Source organism: Phoenix dactylifera, chromosome 3, assembly GCF_009389715.1.
Source record: "Phoenix dactylifera cultivar Barhee BC4 chromosome 3, palm_55x_up_171113_PBpolish2nd_filt_p, whole genome shotgun sequence".
Taxonomy (NCBI): domain Eukaryota; kingdom Viridiplantae; phylum Streptophyta; class Magnoliopsida; order Arecales; family Arecaceae; genus Phoenix; species Phoenix dactylifera.
The window spans coordinates 21,849,911-21,876,009 of NC_052394.1; the positions used below are offsets into that span (position 1 = coordinate 21,849,911).

At 38.2% G+C, this 26,099-nt stretch overlaps 3 protein-coding genes and 1 long non-coding RNA gene across 9 annotated transcripts; 2 read left to right on the forward strand and 2 right to left on the reverse strand.

Moving 5' to 3' along the window:
• Positions 1–1,403: 1,403 nt before the first annotated feature.
• LOC120103857 lies at positions 1,404–4,501 on the reverse strand. Of its 2 annotated transcripts, none has more exons than XR_003384810.2 (3): positions 4,065–4,501; positions 3,739–3,990; positions 1,404–2,968 (listed from the first exon to the last, which is right to left on the reverse strand). It is a non-coding gene; the product is annotated as an uncharacterized LOC120103857 (long non-coding RNA). The 2 variants fall into 2 exon arrangements; XR_603364.4 differs by having other exon boundaries at positions 3,095–3,990.
• LOC103702834 (putative respiratory burst oxidase homolog protein H) lies at positions 2,348–7,024 on the forward strand. Its single transcript, XM_008785413.3, has 15 exons — positions 2,348–2,867; positions 3,467–3,629; positions 3,709–3,757; positions 3,865–3,978; positions 4,086–4,505; positions 4,590–4,976; positions 5,076–5,171; positions 5,281–5,396; positions 5,476–5,578; positions 5,668–5,756; positions 5,850–6,000; positions 6,091–6,237; positions 6,334–6,462; positions 6,544–6,622; positions 6,689–7,024. The coding sequence occupies exons 1-15, from the start codon at positions 2,447–2,449 to the stop codon at positions 6,796–6,798; spliced, it is 2,574 nt and encodes an 857-aa protein (XP_008783635.1). The 5' UTR covers positions 2,348–2,446; the 3' UTR covers positions 6,799–7,024.
• LOC103702835 (dirigent protein 17-like) lies at positions 5,456–11,199 on the reverse strand. Of its 5 annotated transcripts, XM_026802891.2 has the most exons (4): positions 11,086–11,199; positions 7,036–7,946; positions 5,794–5,985; positions 5,456–5,544 (listed from the first exon to the last, which is right to left on the reverse strand). In XM_026802891.2, the coding sequence occupies exons 2-3, from the start codon at positions 7,892–7,894 to the stop codon at positions 5,978–5,980; spliced, it is 867 nt and encodes a 288-aa protein (XP_026658692.1). In that variant the 5' UTR covers positions 7,895–7,946; positions 11,086–11,199; the 3' UTR covers positions 5,456–5,544; positions 5,794–5,977. The 5 variants fall into 5 exon arrangements, with proteins under 5 accessions (XP_026658692.1, XP_026658689.1, XP_026658691.1 ...); XM_008785417.3 differs by lacking the exons at positions 5,456–5,544; positions 5,794–5,985 and having other exon boundaries at positions 7,046–7,266; positions 7,512–7,946; XM_026802888.2 differs by lacking the exons at positions 5,456–5,544; positions 5,794–5,985 and having other exon boundaries at positions 6,971–7,946.
• An 11,273-nt stretch (positions 11,200–22,472) lies between these two features.
• Positions 22,473–23,783, forward strand: LOC103702832 (WUSCHEL-related homeobox 3B-like). The gene is made up of 2 exons (XM_039124073.1): positions 22,473–22,834; positions 23,433–23,783. The coding sequence occupies exons 1-2, from the start codon at positions 22,514–22,516 to the stop codon at positions 23,676–23,678; spliced, it is 567 nt and encodes a 188-aa protein (XP_038980001.1). The 5' UTR covers positions 22,473–22,513; the 3' UTR covers positions 23,679–23,783.
• The last annotated feature ends 2,316 nt before the right edge of the window (positions 23,784–26,099 follow it).

Genomic DNA, 26,099 nt, shown 5'->3' on the forward strand with positions numbered 1-26,099 from the left:
TTTTTATTTGTGTGTATATGAGAAAGAAAGAGAGAGAGAGAATGAAAGACTAGTTTGTCTTCTTCTTGAAAGCATACGTACAAGAGTTGAAGAAATAATGGGTTCTCACCCCCACACTAGAAGAACCAAACAAAAGAAATTGAATAGGGAGTACAGATAGCCAGGCTGGAGGAAGGGAAGGGTGGGGCCCTTGGACTCCAAACGTGCCTACCATTCTTTTTTTTTTTTTTGAAGGAACGAGCTTACTCTCACGACTTGATTGCCGTGAGAAAATGACTTCAGTTTCTCTGTACACGAGTTGTTGCAAATGAGGAGCATACACTTAACTCACGTTGCTTCTCCTAGTGCCAATTGCTTATTACTGGCATAATTATGTATACATGAGCTTCCATGTCCATACATGTGGAATAACTCGATACAAGTATATATGACCCTGTATTAATTCTCTATGGCTCAGAGGAGGAGATATGGAGGATGAAAGCAAGCAAAAAATGGAGATGCAGAGAGTTTATGTAATATGGCTAGGATACTATGTACGGATATTTGTTCAAAATTGAATGTGGTATCTCATTCATGGACGGGTTTGCACCATTTTATTCTTTTAAAATAATTAGTTTTACCATATAAGCGACTAGTTGAATTTAAGGTTTCCTCAATTCTAGTTAATAGTTCAAAAATTATGCAGGATAAAGTTTAATGATAGAAATTTGAGAAAGACAGGCTCCATGATCGACAAATATTGAAGCAATTCAATATAGCTTGGTTAGATATTTTGATGGCCACTTATGCTATGCGAGGATAGCATCTATCATTTTACTGTCGAAATAAAAACATATGTTCCATGTAAAGTAGGGTAGCATGAGAAAGAAGATAACGACTTTTGGTTCGGTGCGCTTTTACCATCAACAAATAGAAAAAAGCAATAATTGATGGATGAAACAGGAAATATACAGAAAAAAAGCTGCTCCTTACCCTAATAATTGAATCAACTTTTATCTAAATTATCATACTTAATGGATGAGTTAACTTCAAAGTTGTCACTTGAGATACTTAGCTCTTGCCACCATCTCAATCGACGAACTTTTAAAAGTTTGATCACATGAAGTGCCATGCTATATTGCTAAGGAGCATATCTATATCACAGCGCAAAAGGCTCGTAATTTCTATCGTGTGATGAGCAAACAAGGGTCTGAGATCATCACACAGCACAAATCAATTCATCCTAGTGATTCATGCAAGCATTGCACTCAAAAATAATATTAATCAATCACTACGCATATATTCTCTTAGTCTTTTCAATCACCATTCATCAATAAAGAGATTCCTCTCTTTTGCTTTGAACGTGGTATCCGTGTTCCAATTTGCACCTTCTGTTTTGTGATAATCATAAAAGTGGCTCCACATTGACAAAGTTTGAAATGGACTTAATGCATACCATACGATCCACATGCCTTTGATAGTCATGAGCACAATGAACTTAAAGCATAACATATGATCCATGCCACTGAAAATCATTTTAAGACACTGTACCACCCTCCGATGGTCCGACACAATTGATCAAGTTGATAGTGATCACCACAACAGATTTAGAAGGAACGATAAACCTCTCTTTTAAAAAGTTCACCTCAACATCTTTCTCTTTTTTTTTAATAAAAAGTTCACCTCAAATGTCATCCATGCATGCAATCCACTGTATAGCGGAGAAATGTGTTCTCAAAGAGATACATCCAAAGCATTTCCTAGCCACTGGGTGTAACAAATGATAAGCATCCTTTGGGCCTTCGTTGTGTACAAGTTTGGCACGACCTTTACGTGACATGAAAGGAATATGTCACAAGGGTTCTGTACGAAATAACGGTGGAGATCGCTAGGACCACCTAATCAGAGAGCATCATCACGTCCGCTGAATCCAGCTAACGAAAGGGTCGTCGGGTGGAAGGTCCACGTCGTGGGCTCAAACACCTTTTTTTTTTTTTTTTGAATTAGATCGGACGGCTAAAAATCACTGTAGATGAGATGCAGAAACGAGATCTCGGGACATGAGATGGCGAAAGCGAGATGAACCACCCAACAACTCTCTTTCGGCTACGGCAGACAACGGATACATGCATAGGGAATTCTGTGCGGATAATAAATGCACCGTCTGCGAGCAGGACGCCAATTATCTACGGACGTGATGCTTTAAAGTGGGAAACATGGACGACAGATCTGGATCCGCATATTATTCTATATGCGAGTGTTCGAGGTTGGTGTTGTTTACACCGCAGCGATGAGCCCCACCAATAACGGCTATAATTTCCCTCACCCCTTCCTTCTAACCATCCTCCACCCGCCCAAACCCGGTTCTCTATTTGACCGTTTCTCTCTCTCTCCATCCATGGAGCCTGCAACACCTCCATAGAGAGAATTCTCCTGAGCTCTGTAAGTACCAATAAGGATTAAGAAAATGGGATCATCACATGAATATGCTGTTGTGCCGCCAGCCAATCCTTCAGCACATGAGCTCGAGAGCGTCGCCATTCACAGCATGGACAACGGATCAGCTCCGGCGATCCCATTTGTGCACAATTCAGCAGCCCCAAAACCTCCAAGACCCGAACCACAGCGAAGCTTTGCAAGGATACTGATGTCGCAGCCCTTGAAGATCAAGGAGGAGATAAAACGGCTCTCACCGCGGGCAGTGAGGAACCCGATGGGAAAGGCCATGCGGAGGATGCAATCCAGTGCAGAATTGGGGCTCAAGAGCCTTCGTTTTCTCGATAAAACAGCAGGCGGCAAGGAGAATGGGTGGAAGGCCGTGGAGAAGCGGTTCGACCAATTCGCCATCAATGGAAGGCTACCCAAGGAAAATTTTGGGCGCTGCATTGGTTAGTCTCTCTTTGCTTCCTCGAGCAAAACTTCTTCTTTCTCAGTATTTCAAATGGAAAGAAAAGGTCACCCACCATCTCAGCACTTCTGAGGTCCTTCACTGCACAAAACAAAATATTTCGATTAAAAACAGTTCATAATAACCTCGCAGAAAGCCTGCAAGTTTGTGATGAAAACTATGTGATCTTAGAGTTTTATTTTGTAAACAGTGTCCCTTTGCATCAACCTGATATTGGTCCATCAATGCCAGCGCAGCTTCCTGTATTCTTATACTATGGCAGAAGAGACACTGAAACTACAAACATCTAGATCATAACCACTTGAATAAGAAGTAGATTTGCGAACCAGTGTCCATTTGATTTGACTGATATGGAAATTTATATTAAGCAATGCAAAAATCAAGAGCATTTCTTAGAAGAAAAGGATCTTAATCGAGCATTACATAAGCATCTCTAGCTCAATACCAATGATAACTAATGTTTGCATGGCAAAATTTCCATTCCAAACAAATAATAGTGAAAGTAGGGAGAACTGGAAGTAAAAGATCTAGGCACGAAGTTATGAGGCTCTAATATTCAAGCTGAATTCCTTTTGAAAGGGATGGCTGATTCCAAGGAGTTCGCTGGGGAGCTTTTTGTTACCCTAGCAAGACGGAGGAACCTGGAACCGGAGAACGGAATTACAGTAGATGAATTAAAGGAGTTCTGGGAAGAGATGACAGACCAAAACTTTGATTCCCGGCTACGGATATTCTTTGACATGTAATAATGCCTTACCTTTCTCTTTTCAGCACTTTGACAACACAGTAATTACCTGATGTAAGTTGCTCTGTTGCATTAGGTGTGACAAGAATGGGGATGGAAAACTTACAGAAGATGAGGTCAAAGAGGTCTGCAGCTTAAGCCCTCTGAATTCCTGTCAATTCCTTGTCAAGAATTGCTTTTATCAATTAAGATTTCGAATAAAATTGATTCCGATCTGTGTCTTCATCCAAAGGTCATCATTTTGAGTGCCTCGGCAAACAAACTTGCAAAACTCAAGGGGCATGCTGCAACCTATGCTGCTCTCATAATGGAGGAACTAGACCCTGACCATCTTGGCTATATTGAGGTACCGAGAAACCTGTCATGATTTCCAATAAGTTCCCAAATTTGTTCAAACATGAGATCTAGCAGTTCAAAGATAGTAGTACTTACCATTCTCAATCATTTCACCAGATCTGGCAGCTTGAGACATTACTGCGAGGGATGGTGAGCTCACAGGGAAATGAGAAAACAGTCAAACGTAGTCATAGCCTTGCGAGAACAATGATACCAAAGCAGTACAGAAACCCAATCAACAGAAGTGTCAGCAAGACAGCAGATTTCGTTCATGAGAACTGGAGGAGGATTTGGGTTCTTTCACTATGGCTGATACTGAACATAGCACTATTTATATGGAAATTTTACCAGTACAGGCGGAGATCAGCATATGAAGTGATGGGCTATTGCGTGTGTGTAGCCAAGGGTGCAGCAGAGACCCTGAAACTGAACATGGCACTCATTCTCCTCCCTGTTTGTCGAAACACCCTTACAACGCTCAGATCAACTGCTCTTGGTAGGCTCATCCCATTTGATGATAACATCAACTTCCACAAGGTAAGGAGGCCCTTCCACCACCGAGTCTACTGAAAAGATCTTTAACACAATTTTTATTCTTCTTTCCATTTGCATCTTTTGCAGACAATTGCATTGGCCATCACAATCGGGGCTCTTATTCATACAGTTGCTCATGTAACATGTGATTTTCCAAGATTAATCACATGCCCAAAGCCGAAATTCATGATTTTATTAGGACCAAATTTCAGCTATCAGCAACCCACATATTTAACTCTATTATCCAGTGCTCCAGGGGTCACTGGTGTCCTCATGGTCATCATAATGGCATTCTCTTTCACCCTAGCCACACATTCTTTCCGAAGAAGTGTGGTAAAGTTGCCATCACCTATGCACCACTTAGCTGGATTCAATGCATTTTGGTATGCCCACCATCTTCTAGTGCTTGTGTATGTCCTCCTGGTTGTGCATTCCTACTTCATTTATCTCACTCGGGAATGGTACAAGAAGACGGTAAGGCCATGCCTTCTCTGCAGTATATAAATTTCTAAAAGATCATTATCAGCAAATATGAATGATATGAAGAAAAATAAAAATCTAATGTTTCTGCAGACGTGGATGTATCTATCAATTCCAGTCCTCTTTTATGCCTGTGAGAGACTAATCAGAAAATTTCGCGAGAAAAACTATCGTGTGAGCATTGTTAAGGTAAGCGACCCCTCATGGATATCTATGGCCTCAAGTAGTAGAAGAATGAGCATTCAGGATCAAATCAACAGAAAAAATAATAAATCTATATCTTCTGTGTATCATACAGGCAGCAATATATCCAGGCAATGTTCTTTCAATACAAATGAAAAGGCCACCAGGTTTCAAATACATGAGTGGAATGTACCTATTTGTCAAATGTCCAGATGTCTCACCCTTTGAATGGTATATGTTAACCACCTCCAGAGATAATATGTCCGAATTATAATTTTCCTGTATTCAGCTTCTAATTTGATTTTAACAGGCATCCCTTCTCCATCACTTCCGCACCAGGAGATGACTACTTAAGTGTTCATATCCGGACCTTGGGAGACTGGACAACAGAGCTCAGGAATTTATTTGGAAAGGTTAGATCAAGTCAATAAAAGCAGTTAGAAATTCTAGCGAACATCAAATTTAGAAGGCACAATAACTAAAACAAATTTCTCTTATACAGGTTTGTGAATCACAAGTTTTGTCTAAGAAGGCCAACCTAGTCAGACTTGAAACAACAGTTGTAGCAGATGCTCAAATTCAAGAAGCTAGGTGAGCAGAAAATAGATTATGGTTTTCACAAACTCACACTGGGTAAAATTTCAGCAACCCCGAGCTTCCCATAGTAATAGGACTCTCTTGCAGATTCCCAAAGCTCCTGATAGATGGGCCTTATGGTGCACCAGCTCAAAATTACAAAAAATATGATATTCTTTTGCTCATCGGGCTTGGAATTGGTGCAACTCCATTTATCAGCATACTAAAGGATCTCCTCAACAATCTGAAGTCAAATGAAGTAAGTTATATACAATACTGTTTTAAATGTATTAAAAAAAAGTATCACTAAACAAAAAGAAGAATACTGACAGGGTTGAAATTGATGTAGGAAGTACAGAATATACACAAGTCAGATGTACACAACATCAAAGGAAATAGTCCAGGAAGAGCTTACTTCTATTGGGTGACAAGGGAACAGGGTTCCTTTGAATGGTTTAAAGGTGTCATGAATGATGTGGCAGAAAGTGACCATAATGTACTTCCTAGAAAATCTGTTGCTTCCTTTACCCTTTACTCTTCACTTCCATCTTCCTTTGCAAACTAACCGGTTAAAAATGTCTGGCTATTGCAGAATGTTATAGAAATGCACAACTACTTGACCAGTGTGTATGAAGAAGGTGATGCAAGGTCAGCTCTGATTGCAATGGTTCAGTCACTACAGCATGCCAAGAATGGTGTTGATATTGTCTCTGGCAGTCGGGTAATTATCTTTCAGCTATAAATTTGTTGCAATATCAAGCAAAAGAATATGCTTGGCTTATTTCTAACTCATGCATGACAGATTCGGACCCATTTTGCAAGGCCAAACTGGAGGAAAGTGTTCTCAGACTTAGCTAATACACATAAGTCTTCTCGCATAGGTAAGCTTTACTCAAGTGATCAGGGCATTTATATTATTTGTGCACTTCTTAATTTGTGGACTGCAGGTGTTTTCTACTGCGGATCTCCAACACTTACAAAACAACTGAGAGATCTTTCACAAGAATTCAGTCATACCACCACAACCCGCTTCCATTTCCACAAGGAGAACTTTTAGAATGGAGCCAAGAAATATTGATGGACAACATATACTTGTACAGGAAAAGAAAAGAGAGAGGCCAAAATATGACATGTTTTCTTGGATATTCTATGAACAGAATTTCTATTTTCAGCTGTTTTAGTTATCTTTGCATCATATACATATACGGAGAATATGAGTGAGATATGATTTTCTCTTTCAGCTTTTCTTGTCACAAGAATTATTCAGGAAACTTCTTTAATTCCAAAGCAGTACCTTGAACCAAGAATTTTCTTCTTTTTTGCTTTTCAGCTCTAGTAGTTCTCCCACTTTGTTTCTGAAATTTTCTTTGCCTATTTGAAGTTTCCTGTGTAGTTACTTCCTTATTTGGAGTAGCCTGTACTAATTGTCTTTCAAGTTCTGATGCAGTTGGCTTTTGCAAAAGCTCCGATAAACTCACCATGCTTTCTGCATTCTGAAATTTTTCTGAGATAGCTATGTCTTTGCCTGGTTCAGATACAGATTTGTCAGAGTAGCACACTTGCAAAGAAGTTTTAGTACTTTCTGTTTGAATTATGCTTTGCCGCCTTTTGCTACCAAAATCTAATTCTACTTGCTTTTTACCCTTTAATTCACTCGTTTGGGATGCTTCAAGGAGCTCCAATGTCTTTTTCACACTTCCTACATTTTTAGCACGACCTTTTCTTGTTTTAGTCATAGAAACTCCTGACTGGCAAGTGGATTTCTCATACCTGCATCTTCGCAAAGCCAGGGCTTTTAGTGGAATAGAAATGTCAAGGGGTAACAACACATCCTCCAGTTCATGCCACTCAAGATCTTCAAAATCCCCATCTTCATATGTCACTCTGTACCAATTTGTTTCGCTGTCATACTTCTCCACCTCTCCAGAATAATAATGATCTCCAAATAACTTCAGAACTTTCCTTCCTTCCAGCCATTCACCAAAATATGGATCATCGTTTGATCCAGCATCATTTGTGGTGTCAAGAGGAATGGATGTTGTAGCAACAGGAGGCACAGCTGGTACGCCGTTAATTATGATAGCAGGCTCCCCAATCACCTCTGATATAGATGCAGGATTTGGCTCTGGATCATCATGTACTTTTTCCATCATAACACTTGGCTCGAATGTTCCTTTTCATTAGCTAGCAAAGGAAGCGAACACTCTATAAGATAGAGGAAGTAAAAAACTTGTCAATAAGTGATGGAAAATCTAGCTATTAAATAAATGAATGTGAAGAAATCTCAAGTACTGGAGATTCAACATAGAGCAAGCATGATTATTAAGCGAACATTACGAACTTATGATCATATGAATATCCCTGATACCATCTTCCATCATTCTTATACATGAAACCTCATTAACCGCACTCCCCCTCCCCAACCCCAACCTGCCAAATGGAAAGGGAGTGAAACAAGGAGTAGCAGTGGAATGGGGCAGCAAATCTCAAATTTATGCACCCTTAATTGAACCTATAACAACCTGCTCGTACACCTTTGCTTGGATGGATTACTCCTAATGAAAGAAACCTCACAAGCAATACAAAATGTAAGACAGAGAAGAGGAAAGGACCTAATAGAAATGATGGGAAGATGCTTAGGGCTGAACCAAAGAATTGATAGAATTTCAGGTCCAGACCCAAACTCCAATATATGTGAATAAGATCAAGTTGTCAAAAAAATATTGGTAATTAATGTTTAGGATTGATTAAAGGTTTAGGGTTCTGCAGTTTTAATTGGATTTCTGTCACAAAGAGGGCTGCTTGGAAGAGAAAAGGTTTCACCATTTACAGGTTCACAAAATGGAGGATAAGGTGGCTGGACAGAAGCAGATCTGTTTGTTGTGGAGGAAGGTCGTAGTGCTTGGTGAGTCAGCGAGGACTGTTATAAGTTGATTCATAACTTGTTTAAGCACTGTGATTACAGATAAAAGGACTGAATTAGTTTAAGAGGACAAAAGACAAAAAGAAAATGAGTGAAAGGTGAAACAAATAATAGTAAGTAGAATTGCTCCAGACCTAAGAATCTCTTTGAGGTTTGAAAGCACCACAGTCTCACTGTGGCATCACACTATGAAAAAATGACGAGAAAAAAGAACTTTTAATCCAACAATTCATCTCGAGCTCTTCAAGAGTCAAAAAGAAAGGATCTTCTCAGAGTATTCTTCAGATTTAAAATGTCCAATACATAGTAGGACAGTTGAAGAGGAGGCTCCCTTACCTAGAGCACAAAGAAGGGCCAGCTACCAGCTGGTCCACTTTTTTTTTTGTTATCTTTTGTTTCTTTGAACAATCCTATTTATATAAAGCCTTCTTTAGGTTCAAAGATATGGCCAAGCAACTCTAGTCCTATTTCCCATTATTATAATAAGTTCTTACCAAGAAAGAATTACTTTACAAGGGGATTTGACAGTCATCTATTATTGGATCAAAAAAAGGTTCCAGCCGCCTAGAGTAACCACATCTAAACTATTGTATTTCTTCTTTTGTTTAGCTACAGAACATGTTATATCTAGCAAAGATTTGAACATCAGATTCTTTAAGTCTAAAAAAAAGTTACGCCACTTCCATGAGAGAAGATGAAAATGTTGTTAGAAAACATGGTTTTGGGAGCTTATTTACTGCATGATGCATGGATTTGCCATAGGAGTTCAGTTCAGTTCACCATGGAAGCCCTTTCCTGCTACACTATTTCTTGAAATCTCGACATTGTGAGGCAACAATTTGAGACATAGGCATCCAACTAATTTTGTCCTCGTCTACATCAGTCACATATAATCTATAATAAATATCTAACAATTGTTCCATCATTACCAATAAACCGAGCCTCCACATCTTCTCATCTTTAAATCTTAAAAGTTTGCAAGATATCTATCATCAACTAGAAGGCCCCCAGCACCGTTCCCTTAAACCCTTCCATCAGCAAGAAAAATGAAGCCCGTCATCCCTCAACTCTCCGATAACCAAAAAATCCGGTTATATACATTTTGCCACACCCCAACAAGACCAACACTATGACATGCTCACCCTTCCCATGATAAGCCCTTTCACTGACTTCTTCAAGGCAATTCACATGATTCCTTCTTTCTCACATACTAACTCGTACATCACTGATGATGAAGAAACTAAACCATGCATACAACTATACAAGTAAGCTAAGGGAATTTTATCAGATGGATCATATAGGATGCTAGCAAGAACCAAACAACACTGTTTGAAGGTGAGACTCTCTAGCAAATCTTTATTAAGCGTGGAGTTCAGAAATCCACAATTGTGAGAACTCTATCCAATGCAAACAGATAAGATGTCAAATAACTTATGTTGAATGTCGTTCTCTTGGAAAAATGGCGCCCAAAGGCAGAGATTGATTGATCTAGTAGCATATATTACCTTGAGTTCAAATGACCCACATCAAAATTCTCATTTAGATACTTCAAATATCACACATTCAACTTAGGATCCTTTGCACCAAACTCCTAGAGAGCACTGACACCAATCCTAGCCTTGCATTGGTCCATCTGCCCCATCAGATTGCATTCAGACATTCTTTTAGAGCATCATATAGTGAAAATACCTGACCATCCTCATCCAATGTTGCTCCTTGTGCTCATTTTCCTACATAAGCAAAACTTGAACAAGGTGTATCCCCCCCTAGTTTCTTTGCAGACCCAATTTTTTCAACTTGTTCCAATCAGATGGAAGAGATGGCATCACAGATAACAACAGAATATCAAATAGAAAATCAAAGCGGAAAAACCTAACCAAGAAAAGGAAATTTTTCTCTTATTCTTTTGAGATTGCAAAGAACCATGGTACGGACCTCACAAATAACAAGAGGATATCAAATCTTCTTGCTCTGCACCCCAACCCCCTTTCACAGTTTTAATGTCCAAATTATCAAGCCTTTCGATAATGTAAGCTCAAAAATGCCACATCATCATCCTCCAGTTCAACGAAGTGCCAATTCCTACAACCAAAAGCTGTGAAAATCCAATATTTCATACGCTACACCCTTTCTGAAGCCTTGCCCAATCCCTAGAAGCCAAGCTTCGGGATTTCAAGCTCCAGCCGAGCTCAGCCATGCCAGCTTAACCTGAGCTGACGGCCCACTCGAACAATCCAATTCCCAAGCCCATCACCTAGGTTTAAGGCCAGATAGGGTTCGAAAATGTGAGGTTTAGGATCGCGACCGCGTTCCCTCTACATCCTCTCACCGCCGCGACGGCGCGAGACGACCATCACTGCCGGGATTCGAAGAGAAGGAGGAGGAAAGCGAGAAAGAGAGCTAGGGTTTTGAGTGGTCGACCTGGAGAGAAGAGAACCGAAGACCGAACCCCGGCGAGTCGCCGAGCTCCATCACCGCCGCCAGGAGAGTGAGAACGGGTGCGCAACGGGGACCAGGAAGGGGACGGACTTCGAAAGAAATAAAACCACGGCGAGAAGCGATCGTGGCCGTAGAATTTCGGGTTCGGATTTGAATGCCTTAATTCGAGGATGCAGATCTCACGTTCTTATTGGATTCCGACCGGGTCTCCGTGAATCTGAACCGTACGATTAGCTGGCAATGACACGAAAAGATTTGTGCTTTCTGATGGTGGGAGGCCATGGTTTTTAGCGGACCGGGCGAGGGCAAGGGCAGAGGGCTTTGAGCAGGGGGTTTTTATCTTCTTCAACTAATGCCGATCTATTTAATAGTAATTATTGTCTATATCATTTCATTATTAAAACACAATTTTTTTTAAAAAAAAGATGAGAATTTAATTAATTAGTCTGTGTTACAAGATTTTCTGCTAATTATACTCAAAATAGTGCAGCTATTCTTAAGCAATGTAATAATTATATGCTAAACATTTTTATTTTCAAAATTATAATTTCAATATAAATACTCAAAGAATATTATAATATGACTTTGATGAATTTTTATAGCCAAATTATAATGATTATAATTTTTGATTATTATTATTTTTTTTGCTAAGGCGGGTGGATCATATCTGACGAGTACGGATACACCCAATAAAATTAAAAAACTGAATACCTTGAAGTGTCGGGGGCAACTCCCCATCTCCAGCCCATAGGATACTACTGGAGTGACTGGCTACATAACTAACCATCCAGTCTACTGTCTCATTAGCTTCACGGAAAACATGTTTTGCCTAGAAGGTCTCTCCGTTCCTGACCATTGTCCAAATATCTCGGAGCAAAGGGTGGACACAACCATTACCCCTCGGGCCCCCTCGAATCCAACTAATGACTGTGGCCGAGTCTCCCTCCAGGACAATGGAACTGGCCCGTACAACACACCGGGTGTAACAAAGGTCCGCCCAAGCGGCCCTCAACTCCACACCCAGAACCGAAATGCCGAAAAATTGACTGCTCCCAGCAGCCGCGACCCTGGCAGACGGGTCCAGAATAACAAAACCCGCACCACCCCACTTACCTCCGTCCAAGATGGACGTATCGGAAACTCGGGGGTGGGGGATTATTTTCTTTTGACATATGTGCATTTGCCCAAATACTTTTATTAGTTGTATTAAATGGTTTAATATGTATATAAATTCTAATTTTAATTTATATGTGTCATGTATGTATCGATACATGCTTGCCACTAGACAATCATTGTGTTGTCATAGCTTAAACTAAAATGGACGTTCAAAAGGATATTTTGATTGTTATAATGATGCAATTTTTTAGGTTGACTCGAGTTTCAACTTGTATATTAAAACCTTCTCTAGGTTAAACTTGAACTCCTTTCTCCTCCTTAACAAATAATATCAAAGCTAATGAATCTACGACCTTGGACAACTATAGAAGTTGTAAAGGTGTTGGAATTGGTAGCTTTGTTTCATGGGCTAGTAGGCCGTGGCATGCTGAGTGGGTGCAACAAATAGACTCAATGTGGCAAGCTGACTCAATGGAACAAAAACTAGGTTGGATTGAGGACAAGCTTAGGCTTGAAAGAGCAAGTTGTTTTAAGGATCTAAAGAGCTGCAACATACTACATCAAAGTGTGGTGCATAAAGAATAGATATTGAGTTGGAGCAATAACACGTGGTGTTCTCAAAAAAGTAATTAGGTACAAAGTTTGACCAAAGAGTAATGGATTAGACTCGAAAGAGAGTTAATTAAATTGGCTCATATATTAAGGCAGAAAATGTTGAGGATTGCATGGTTTAAGCTTTTAGATTTTTTTTTTTTGGTACAAGCTTAAGCTTTTAGATTGAATTGAGTTTCGACTTATATATAAGTTCTGCCACCATTAGAACTTCCCCTACCCCAGCAAAGGTTAGATGACTATGAAGTCTTCTCTATTGAAACCTTCTAATCGCCTTTTGAATTTTGGTGGACTTATCTATCTTGTGTGAGGTATTTATGGAAATGTCAAAATTTTGACTGGGGAGAATTAAAGAAAACGTCAACGGGGAACAGGTCAATCATGTATGATGTGTGAGAGATGTGATAAAATATTGATTATCTGTTATTGAGATGCATTTTTGTTCAATCTCTTTCAGGAAATATTAAGCATGCATAGTGCCAGCCCTGCTTTAGGCAATTTGGAGGGAGAAAAATTCTTGTCTATTCCTTGCTCACTACAACATAAAAGGTTTATAGTGGTGGTTAAAATTATGGCAAAAAATATAGCAAATCGTTGATTAAACCAATATCAAGAGTTAGGAAACCATGGCAAGAGGTAACATTGTTGAAAGTATTGTCTTTAGTCATCCTATAATGATGCTTTGTAACCATCGGTATATATAAGAGGTAACTTTGTTAAAAGTATGGTATTTAGTCATCCTATAGTTAGGATTTGTAACCATGGGTTTGAACTTAAAACCTCTTGGATTGTTACCTATTACTCAACCACTAAGAGAATATTAGCTTCTAGCATAAAGTTATGGTTATTATACTTATACAAAAATTATTCACGTTATAAAATACTCATTTCAAATATATTGTAACATTTCCTATTTTAGTAATTAATTATTTTTATAAAAAAATAAATCTTCTTCTTCTTGGCAGAAAAATAAAAATAATTTCTTTTTAATATTCTAAAAGCCTTTTCATGTAAATATTTAAAAATAAATAATTTTAATATATTTCTATAATTGTATTTTTTTTCTAAAGTTCTTTAATAGTAGATAATTCATGATTCTTTTTATTCATGTTGTAATCAATAAATAATAGTATTTAATATAGAATATTTTTAATACTTTAGGTATATATTTTATTTAAGTAGTTTTAATTTTTTTTTGTATTTTTAATATAAATCAAGTTAGTTCAATTATTCAAATTCTTGGTTAAAGCAGTTCTCATGCAAGTTTTTTAATAAGTATGACTTATTGTCCCTCCAATAATCAATGAATATTAAAGATTTCTTTTAGAAGAGTGCATAGAAGCTATTATGGACCTCCCTATATTAATGAATTATTTGCAATATATGCACCTTTCATTGAGTAATAATCACTAATGTATATAAAACTATTTTGAAATAGAATAAAAATTTCAAGCCGAACCCAACCTACACTTTTCTAGCTATTTACCTGACTTGACTGATCATGTAATCATCTTGTGAACATATTTGGTCAAATAAAGCTGAAAATAGCATATTTAACTTACTAAAAATTATTAAGTGCAAATAGAACATATAGTACTTGATATATATCATAATTTCTAAAATTTATTCGATATATATTTCTAAAATTTCAAATATTATCGTTATAAAAAATCAAAACCAGTTTGCAAAGATACTAATTTGTCACAAAAATAAATCATAAATAATTGGCAATGAAAACTATTAGTTATATAATGATGTATAGATGGTAAAATTTATTTTATTAACAAATGTCAATATTCTACAACAAAACTGCATATACTACCAATTACTAAAAAATATTGTCCTTTAGAATATACCGTTGCAATATCAAAAATTTTAGCAACATCAGTAAATCATCTTTACAACATTATACACCTTTTACAATAATTTTTTTAAAAATATTACGATAAAATATAATTTTTTGTAGTAGTTATAAGATACCGTCGCTATATAATAACTTTTAATAATACTCCGGAGAACCTTTGCAATATTATATATCATTTGTGATATTTCTTAAAAACATTGAACCTTTACGGTAATAGATTTTGTTGAGTATTCCTAAAATTTCATCATTAATTATAGACTTTACTTGTTGTAATGTATTTCATCTTCTTTGCATCATCGAAAATGTTCTTTGCACCACCACCCGATAAGCCGAGACCTGGAAGTAACCTGTTCTTTATAGGCACTAAATTCGATTATGTAGATGATGTTGGGGAGAGAGCTTTTTTTTGGAACATCCCTTCCAGATTGATGTGGGAAAGATAGTCTTGTGGAGCACTCTTATGATGGCCTCGTTTTGTTACCTATTTTTCATTTATTTGCAATGAAATGGTTGACTTTTCCACCATTTCTCCAAAAGAAAAAAAAAGGTAATGTTTTCTAAAAAATTTAAAGACATAAACCTTTTGCAGAGATAATTAGATTTCTTGGACTAATTATAAAGTTCTTTCCAAGATCTAAAATTGATATCTCATAAATCTCAACAAAATTCAACTTTTGAATCAGAAAAGTGGTCAAAAGTTGCATCTGCAATTTATGACAATTTTCTACTGACCTTTATTAGAAATTATCCACCCCATAGGGTAGTTTGCATGGACATTACTTGTTCATTTTGATTGAAAGACAAGTAAATTGGATTCATGCTGTTGCATATATATGACATAGACATAAAATTTTACTAAAAAACAAGCAACTGCATGATAGATTAATCCCAATATTTAAATATAATTATAATGGTGTACATGCATTAATGCACACTTGAGATATGACAAAAGAGCCATGCAATTAATAGAAACATGTGTGCGGAAATTAGATTCAAATGTCTGAATTATAAACCACATATATGAAATTAATAGATACTATAGGAGATTTCGCATTAATGAATTCTGGATGTGGTTTCCAACTCAGATCTAAATGTTCAAGTGATAAATGCTCTAGTCCCATCAAGCACAAGACATGATCATATCTCAAGACGTGAGGGGGTGGGTTCAGCATCAGGCAAGTAATTCACATTTCGCTCGCCCATAGCAAGATTTCATTAGTCTCGTTCCATAGCTACTGCTATGACACAAAGTATTATGAAACTTCATCTATAGCAGCTGAGCCTCAAACCTGAGGCAATATATACATATCTTTTTTTGCCCTTTTTTAAGTATATAACTGACTATAAGACGATTATAAGCAAGAGGCTTGCACCAGTTAAAAGGGAATTGAAGGTGCATTTATATTAAATATTCTGCACAAGCATAAGATGTGCAGAATATTAGCAATAAATTGGTCATGGCTCTGCATTTTTAGACCATTAAAACAGTTTTCAATGATTTACTTCAATGCTGCATCTATGTCTCTATGATAAAATGATTAACAGAATATATACTATCTGTTGTACAACGTTACAAAGTCTAAATAAGAGCATTTTTAAACGTAAAACCTAGTTAATGACAACAACATGAACCATATTTGCATATATGAAGATTTTATAAGAAACAAGATAATTTAAAAACATAATCATTGTGAATTATGAGCGATGCGGTCACCCATAGAGGAGGGTATTGATTATTGAGTCTTGAGATGGGCATGTGGTAGCCCGTGTGCCATATACTCACCTCAAAGTTATATATATCAATCTCAACCTACTTAAATTGAAGGAGCAATGCTTTGAAAATAAATTTTTATAGTGAAAAATCAGCGAGCATTTCCATTATAACGGCTTGAGGTACTTCCATGCAAAGTTGCAAATTAACGCTTGTAGAAGGCCTCAACTCGAGCTGCTGTCGCATGCAACCATGCTTTCCTTCGTTCGAACAGTATAACACGGAAAAGAGCTCAGCAGAACTAGTCCATTAATTACGCGTGGCCTTTTTGTTCCTTAAATTCCATGGAGAGCTACAGTCACCGAGAAGGGAAGGCATTTGTGTTTTTACTGTAAACTATTATAGAATGGGGACTGTGGTGCGGTACGTTGCGTAATTCCTTGTGCGTTTGCATGCAGATGTTCTCCTGTAACGCATTATGTTCGTGTCCCCTCTCCTGTCAGCAGTTTCTAGTTGAGAGAATTGGAACACGGCTCCTCTTCTCGAGGAAAATAAATGTGAAGGTGGGAAGGATCAGATGATGCTCAAAAGGTGGGTCAAGGGGGAATTCCGTGGGACCCAGGCTCCATTGTTTCGGTCAGCAAAAAAAAGATAACCTTTGGTAGAGTGAGCCAGCCATTGGCCATTTATTGGACGTCTTCCCAACCTCCCACTCATCAACATTCGCAATTCCTAGATGCATATATCTGCTTCGCTGCTAAACCAAAACTTTGAGCTGTGCATGTATTCTTTTATGCATCCACACTTTTTTTTTTTTTTTTTGAACGAATAATCATACATATCTAATACGAATACTTCAAAAAAAAGTTAAAATACAGCATATCTCGAAGCACACTAGATAGCTCACTCTTTTCAATCCAAAAAGTATCTCCGAAGTAGTTCATATGCGAGCATCCACACCTTTCAGCAATCTTCAATCTTATTTACCGGCACTCTCTCTCTCCATCTCTCATTCTTTTTTTTTTCTTTTTCTGTCAGCTGAGTCTACTTTTCTCATCTTATACTATAACGTGGCATTTAAATTATCAAAGAAAGAAAACACAAGATGGAAAAAGAAGAGGCGATAGACATGTCTCACGAAGAAATACATTAGGAAAGTTGGCATTATATGGATACGTATCATTTCACATACATTACAAGCAACCTTTTCTAGTTGGAAGGTTCTGCACAAACTGATGTCTTAAAAGATCATCAAACTAGCATGGGACACATGCAAGGTATTTCCTCGTGATTAAAATTAAAGCTTTTAGAAGTCTCGCATAATTACCACATGTGAGAAGGCAGCGCAATGAAAACTAGGATCAGAGAGGGTTCAAATTAATTAATGTCGTAGTCATTGGATATAAAAAATCTACGTATCCAACATACAATCTGAGCTCCCTGGAATTAATTAATGTCGTGATAACTGCAGTGGTGGGTGATTCAGAGGGGCTGGCGTGGGAATGGGATCATTATCCATTGTGGAACGACATGGATACGTGCTCTTGAAGGTAAAAGTCCAGACCGGGAGATATATATATATATATATATATATATATATATATATATATATATATATATATATATATATATATATATGTTATGATTCCTCCATGCATATGATGCAACTTTGGTGTGAGGTTCCTTTCCCACTGCTGGCTTCCCAGATGTCCCCTTAGCCCTCCACTGTTCTCCCTTTGAAAAGGATGGAAATCTCACTTGGAATGTTGCCGGTAAAGACAAAAAGCTTTGAATTATAGCAATGGCAGCCGTGGAAAAGGCCGCTCAGAGACAGAGAGAGAGAGGGATGGCGTTTGGGGAAGGGGAATGTGAGATGATTTAAGACATGATGGGGAAAGGTCACATCACCTACGATTCTCACCGTACTGCCCTCTGCCCGTGCTGTTGCTAACGTTAGCTTTTGGCCTGACACGTTCTATTTCCACACATCTATCTTAATTACTTGCCCACCAGAACTTGGTTAGTGCAACGGTTTGTATATGTGCACCATAATTTAAAGCACCAGCTATAGGAACCCTCGCTGCAACGAACAAGAGGCATAGGTGCAAGAAAAGAGGGGGAATGGGTTTCTGCAAACCACACTACCCACTACATTGTTGGTGCAACCATAGAAAAAGAGAGGGATATAGTGGAGGGTACTTGACATGTTACAGAGAAGAGAAAGAAGAGCAAAAATAAATAATGTAACAATGTCATAAATTGGCAGATTGAATGAGAGGAGAGAGAATTGATCAACTCTTCTGGCTTTTCAGTTTTTTTTATTAATTCTGAAGCTTGTATGGATAGCAGACATTTGAGCTGTTTGAAAGGGAAAGCTACAGATGAAAAAGGGTCTCCTAGCTACAATGGCGAATGGATCCCAAGAAGAAAGGATGAAGTAACTGATTCTCATTATCTATAAAAAAAATTATCTTCTTTTGTCTTTTTGACTCTCCCCTATAATATGGCGTGTCCTTGAGATTTTTTTCTTAGTTGATTATGTTTGATATACACATACATATATGCATATGTATAGGAATAGGTTTATGTATATATAACCTCTCTTTCTTTCTGATAAAAAAAAAATAAGATCTTTGTTAAAGAGAATTTGTTTCATCATTTGACCAATATTAACAATAAAATTTGGTCAATCTTCCATTCAAGTTTGAAAATCTTCTACAAGTAGTGCATGCTTTGCCAATTGTTGTTCTACTTCATTACCTGATCTTCCAACATGATAAATATGATTAAATTCTTGAAGCTTTTGCATCTTCAATATAATGTTATGATATACCAACTCATTCCAAAATGCAAACCTTCTTGGTCATAAATGCTTCGCTATGTTTGTTATTCACACTCATGTTCATACACAACACAATTAATTCTATCAGACTCTCATTGTTATTTTGAGTCCTTCCTCTTTTTCTTCATGAAATTTGAAGTCCTAGCTTCCTTGGTGAGAGGGATTATTTTTAACTTAAAGCAAGACTTAATTCAAGTTTCCAAACTCTTACTCATGGGCATAATTAAATACCGCTAAATAGTATCAATTGAATAAATATGTTTCTGCATATGTTAAAAATGCTACCCTGGACCTTGGTTAATTATATTTAGTCTAAAGCCCAATAGGTTTAACATATTTAAAATCATGAATGGACCATTTTAAACATTTAAAAAACATCAACCGATGACTAGAAAATTATGCTCATCTTGTTTCGAAAGGAGTTACAATAGCGTTTTGGTCAAGAAGATTCTTAATTGATCATGATATGTAATTCTCTAATGTGATTATACATACATATATAAGTATATGTATATATAAGTAACTGGGTTCACATTTAGCTTGCTTTGGATTACCTACCTTGTGGTCACAAAAGATCAGTGAGTCATCAAAGTATGGACCTTTAATTCAATCCGCACTGTGGAACGGTCAACCATTCACAATATTGACCCACTGTTAATGCAAGTACTTTAGGATCCTCATATCTTCGAAAATCGTGTGAAACCATTGTCCAAAAGTCCATCTCGATGGGGCCAAAAGTTGAAGAACGTGTAATGCTTGGCTTCCCTAAAGCACCAACTTGTCTGCACGAGTACCTGGCGAACCAGACAAGCTACCAAATAGATTCGTTTCTAGTCATAACACACACAGTCTCTCTCTCTCTCTCATATATGTGCACACACAGTGAACAAAACAAAACAACTATTTCATTTTGATGAAACCAAAAAGCTATTTCAAAACCAACTGTACTTGTATCTCCTGTCCCCCTAAAAAAAAAAAAAAACGCGCAGCTGTGGACTTTACAAGCCTCCTTCTTCTGCACTTCCATGGATGCCCCCGCCATATTTATTGTTTATAAATTCTAGTTTTAATTCCTTGTACACAGATCTACTATTCTCCACGGTCCGTCAAGTCACGAGCATGGTGACAGGAAGTACGTTCTCGTGAGTTCAGTTCTTCGCCTTCCAAAATCCATCCCCTGCCCGGATCCAAGAAAAGAAAGAGCAAGGATACCTCAAACGAAATGAGCAAGCGACAAGATGGATAACGGTGCGTTGCGGTTTCACAGATAGAAGCCTTGTTTTGGCTTGGGCGGCCAAAGTGGCAAAACGCTAATTTTACCAAACACAAGCTGAAAAATATGGCACCATGCAGGTCCTGGCTAGGAAATAAGATAATAGCGCTGACAAATACGATGAGAGAAACGAGTCCTTTACACCAAATCTAGGACTGTTGTAAGATGCGAGCAGACTGTCGTTATCTTAATTAGTTTCCAAGTTACCACCTTATAACCATGTCTTGCATGCTACATAGTCCATTTTCTAGTACTCTTAAGCCATATATATGGTTTTAGCTGGAAAGAGAGGACAAGCTGTTTTGCTGCTTTGAAACACACAGAAGGACCCAGGTCCACGGAGAGAGAGAGAGAGAGAGAGGGAGAGAGGCTATATACATAAACTGTTGTTATCTTATTCTAGTTTTGGGACATTTCAATTTCTCTCAATGGGTTCGTTGACAAGGATCGTTATCTTTTCCTTGCATTTATTGTGGCAAAATGGAGTTGTCCCATGAAGGACCTCTTCTGTGAAGAGATGCAATCAAGTTGCAACGTTTGCTCGTCCTTGCAAAGTGTAAATTCCATTATGGTTGGTTGGTGCGCTCGATTTCAAGCTGAGTAAATATTTTTTTTTTTTTACCTCAATTGATGTTGGTATTTTTTATGATCCCTTCGATTTGCACAGGTTATTAACCAATCGATTTCGTGCTCACCAACCCATGGGCCAATTCTATCATTCGAGTTGTCTAGCTCTTTTGTCATACAAAATGGATCGATGCTAATAACATCTCGTGGCAGCTGTACCTTCCTCAAAGTCCGGAGAAAGGTGTGCTAATCTTTTGTGGCATAAGCATGAACCGCAGCCTCCACTCAGTGATGAAGATGCCGTTCCTCATAAACAAAAGAAAAACAACTCTATTGGGTTGATGTCATTGTGTTATTTGAACAACAGGCAACTTTGGGATACGATGCAGTCATGCAGGAAATGGAAGCGAAATTGTGTTGTTTTAAGAAATTTGAATGCCATTTTGTTTCATTAATGATGAATGAAGTTCCTTAATTGTTTGGAACGAACTAAAGGTTTTAGCAATTAAATTGCAAGCCAAGTTATCAATGTTGAAAAGTACACCCGCAACCACAAATTTAATTTGTGGTGGAGAGTTCCACCTTAACACCAGCAATAGGACGGTTCTAATAACTTATTAAGGCAACGAGACGTGACATGGTCCTCCAACCAAACAGCTGACACTTGTTCCATTCAAACAACCCAAACGTGAGCATCATAAGCTTCTCGCAAGATTATGATCTTTAGTGAGATAAGTGCTCAGCAGTCAAACTCAAACACATTGAACATTTGGATTGGTCAGAGTACATCTTTTGCCCATCTAGCGATTTTCAAGTGGTAGTTCATCGACACTAGCGACCTAACTTCCTAAGGTGGTAGGAATATCTTTCAGAAAAATCTGCTTTAAGCCTGTGCTCGTGAGATAGAAAGAAAGGTTTTTACTAGATTTAAATGATACGGGGCATCATCATCCTATAATTTAGAATGGTAGACAAAAAGCGTGTCACAAGCTGCATGTCATTCCTTCTCATTGATGACACCTACCCATCACTCTCACACACATAACCCCAGTAACACACTCGGAAGACCTAATAAAAAGAGGAAAATGAAGAGGAGAGGCAGAAGAAAAAAGGAAAGAAATGAGGTGAACCAACGCATTGAAATCCTCAATGAATGCCTTTCTGAGAACGCCATAAGCACGACAGCAGTTTCCCCCATCTTTTGGCCCATCTTCCCCACTTTGCACTTCCCCTTTCTCTCCACATCCCTTTTGTCCCTTGTCTCTTCTCCTTTCCCCACTCCCTCTGTCACTCTCACACTCTATCTCTATCTAGTCCTAGATCTCTTGCCTGAACCCCTACCTCTCTATATATAACTCCGAACCTGAAAGAAAGAACGGAGGAGGAGACACAGGAAGTGAAAGATAAGTAGAAAGAGAAAAAAAGATGCCTCAGACTCCTTCGACTAGGTGGTGCCCAACCCCAGAGCAGCTGATGATACTAGAGGAGATGTACAGAAGTGGGGTTAGGACACCAAATGCTGCCCAGATACAGCAGATAACGGCCCATCTCTCATACTACGGGAAGATTGAGGGCAAAAATGTGTTCTACTGGTTCCAGAACCACAAGGCAAGGGACCGGCAGAAGCTACGCCGGAGGCTCAGTCGGCAGCAGCAACTGCACCACCAGCTCCACCAGTCAGAAGATGCTGCTCCTCCTCCCTCCCCTACACTCCAACACCACATGCCTCCTCACTTCCTTCATCAGGTCTTCTTCTTCTTCTTCTTGCCCTTTTTTCTACTGCGCATCGTTATAATATCCAATCACTATCATCAAAAAAAAAATAAAAATCCAATTACTAATTTGCTCTGTCAGATTCCAAAAGACTAAGAAAAAGCAAACCACTTCATTTTTTGAGGGTCTTGTCTGATCTACTGATTCCGTCTCTTAATTCTAATTAGGGTTTGCAGCAATTATGGTGCTGCTACTTTGATTTTGTTGAGAATAATCCTTGATTGCATCTAAACAACTTCTTCTCCTCCTCCTTCTCGTGCGTGTATGAACTTGCTTTTTAAGGTCTGCTTGCCAACTTGTGATTATTTTTCATGGTTCATGTCAAACAATGCCCTATCTCATTGCTGGAACTTTTCAAGGGCTTTTGCCTGGTAAAACAATGTCTGTATCTGGCGCTTTATAGTTTCTTCATAACTGATCGTGTACTTTTAGATTTCAGTCAATATTCAGGAACTACCTCAAGAATATATCATATTACATGCTGTCCACGTATCATCATGTACATGATTTTCTACTTAGTTCCAATATCGCCATTCTTCTCTAATTACTGTATGAATAGGGTTGCTTTCAGGAGGCAACAGCCCAAGGTATGGATTTGGTTGGCAAGTTGGAGGCTGTTGGAACTGAAGAAGAAGACCCGATGACGAGTGCTATGGGGTTTGAGCATGAATGGATGGCAACGATGAGTGTTGGCTCACCTGTTTCTCCATGCTTCAGGCCTCTGAAAACTCTCGATCTCTTCCCTGTCAAAAGCACCAGTCTCAAAGATGAATGCAGCCCCTCCAAGTCCTCTTCATGCTCCACGTCCACCAACTAACTGCAACTAGCTCCATGCCTCTTAACTACTTCTCTAGGTCTTTGTGCCTGCCTTTAGTTCCTCAATCATGTATCATTTTTAGTCCTTTTCACCTTCTTCTATGCTACTGCTAAGACTGTTATGGACTAACCGGGGAAGAAGACACTTCGGATTTATATTTTCATACATGTTAATTTTTCCCCAGATTAGAGCCTCTTGGACTTACAAAGGGATTTACTATTTCTCTAGGTCCATGTGTCTGCCTCGAGCTCCTCTATCATGTATCATTTCTTCGTCCTTTCCACCTTCTTCTGCTACTACTTGGACTGTAATGGACTAATTGTAGAAGAAGACACTTCGGTGGTAATTCATATTTCTATTTTCATGCACGTTCATTTTTCCCCAGATTAGAGCCCCTTGGACATTAAGGGATTTCCCTTCTCTTGTTCTCATGCATGTTTGGTTTACAATGTTCTCTTTTTTCTTGCTTCTGAAAAGCGTTTATTAGTTCCAGACCGATCCTCTCTCTCTAAACCGAAAGGACAAGAACATGAATGAGTTTAAATTCTGCGGAGACGAGAGAGACTTTTGAGATCTGCGATGTTAGGTGCCCTTGATGCTTCCAGTTTTGGAATCTCCACAAACTAAAAAGATATTTAATAGGAAGGGGATGAAGAGACTTAATTGCTCTAAAATGTGATAATACAGTAGGCTTAATGAATTTATAAGCCACTCATCGCCATCCAAATAAAGTTAACCACTGATTCAAGTCTATATTAAGAGCCACATAAATTTTAAAAGTGCTTTCTGTCCATTTGAAACTATAGAGCTCCTAAAAGCCCGTGTAACACTAACACAGCTTATGCACTGCTACCTCTAATTGTGTGTTTTTGTGTGTTGCTAATAAAAGGAGATTTACCCTCTCTGCTTCTTCCTAGAGATGGCAGGTAGCAAGATATAAACTGTATTCATTGGACATTCTTTTATATATTTCATAATTCTATGTTCTTAGGTTCAAACACTGATTGCGACATTTCCACCTTATGCCCTTTTTTTCTTGCTAATCTGCTAAGGATCTTCTCTCTCTCTTTCCCTCACACACGCACATATAAAAGCCCTTTTTTATGGGCGTTGATCATCATCTCTGTCCCTTAATATGCATACATACTTATGCTGAGATAAATATGTTAATCTGGTGGAAAATGTGCAGTTCGATTAAATCAAAATAGGGGACTTTGCTTTTGTAGTTTTGGAAAATACTACCTCATTCATATATGTACATAATACGTGGCCAATATGGATGGTAGACCTAAAAGGCAGATGTGTGTGAGCACGCAATGCTTTTGTCACTAGAAGTCTAGCAATAGTTATCTCCATGTTCACTTTTGAAAAGGATATAATTCAAGCCCATCAAACCAGGCGGACAGCACCAGGGCTACAATATAATGGTGAGTGTTCTTTGGGTCCTGACTTAGGTTTAGGTTGGATCTTTCGCACGAAAGAATGACTTCTTTCACAACGTTGACTGTTGCATTATGCTCGATACAGATCCCAAAGCACTCCAAACTTCACTATTCATTTGCCTGTACAAATCTCAAAATGACCATTGCGCGAATGCATGAAGGAAGGTGAATTCTTCTTTCGCATAGAAGATATAACCCCAGCCCTCCTACCTCAGTTTGTTCATAGTGCACCATTAACAAGCCGGGTTCTGAACAAAAAGCAAGCTATTGTTTATGGAGGAACTAACATTTTTACCAATATTGCATGTTATACCTTCTCTTATTCTTATTTGCAAATCAATCCAAATAATGTTATTCAAATGGTCATAGGCTTAGCTTTATTCTATAATGGATGAGTGGATGGTAGTATTTTTTTAATGATGGCTGTCTAATCTACCCTATCGGGTACCTGATTCGATCTGTGGTGGATCCAGAGCGGATGTAGGTAATGGCAAAATCAGTCTCAAACATAATCCTTATCTACATAATTATTTGCAAAAATTTACTTAAAAAAATTGTTAAGAAAAGGAGGTGCAAAGGAATATAATGGAGAGGGACGAAAATGCCGTGAAGACTCATTTGCCTTGAGCCCCTAGCAAACTTCAAAATAAGTATCTCTTGTGGGATTTGCTGAGTTGTTACCCAGCGAATAACCGATGTGGGACTAAACACACGCATGTACGGGTTCTCACACTTCCATTGTTGCTCGCTCCGTTTCATTGGTTTCCTTTATATCTCGCCTCCACCTCCTCATTTCTTCCCTCAGTCCATTCATTCCGTCGAAAGCACAAACACTTGGTATGCTCTTCACTTCTCCTTATAGATATCTCCCCTTTTAAAACTTTAAATCTACATATCAGTCTGTTTATTTACATGTTTCTCTTGATTCCTGTGATTAGTCTGTATGCTATTTTATTTGATGCAGCTCTTTGTTTAGGAT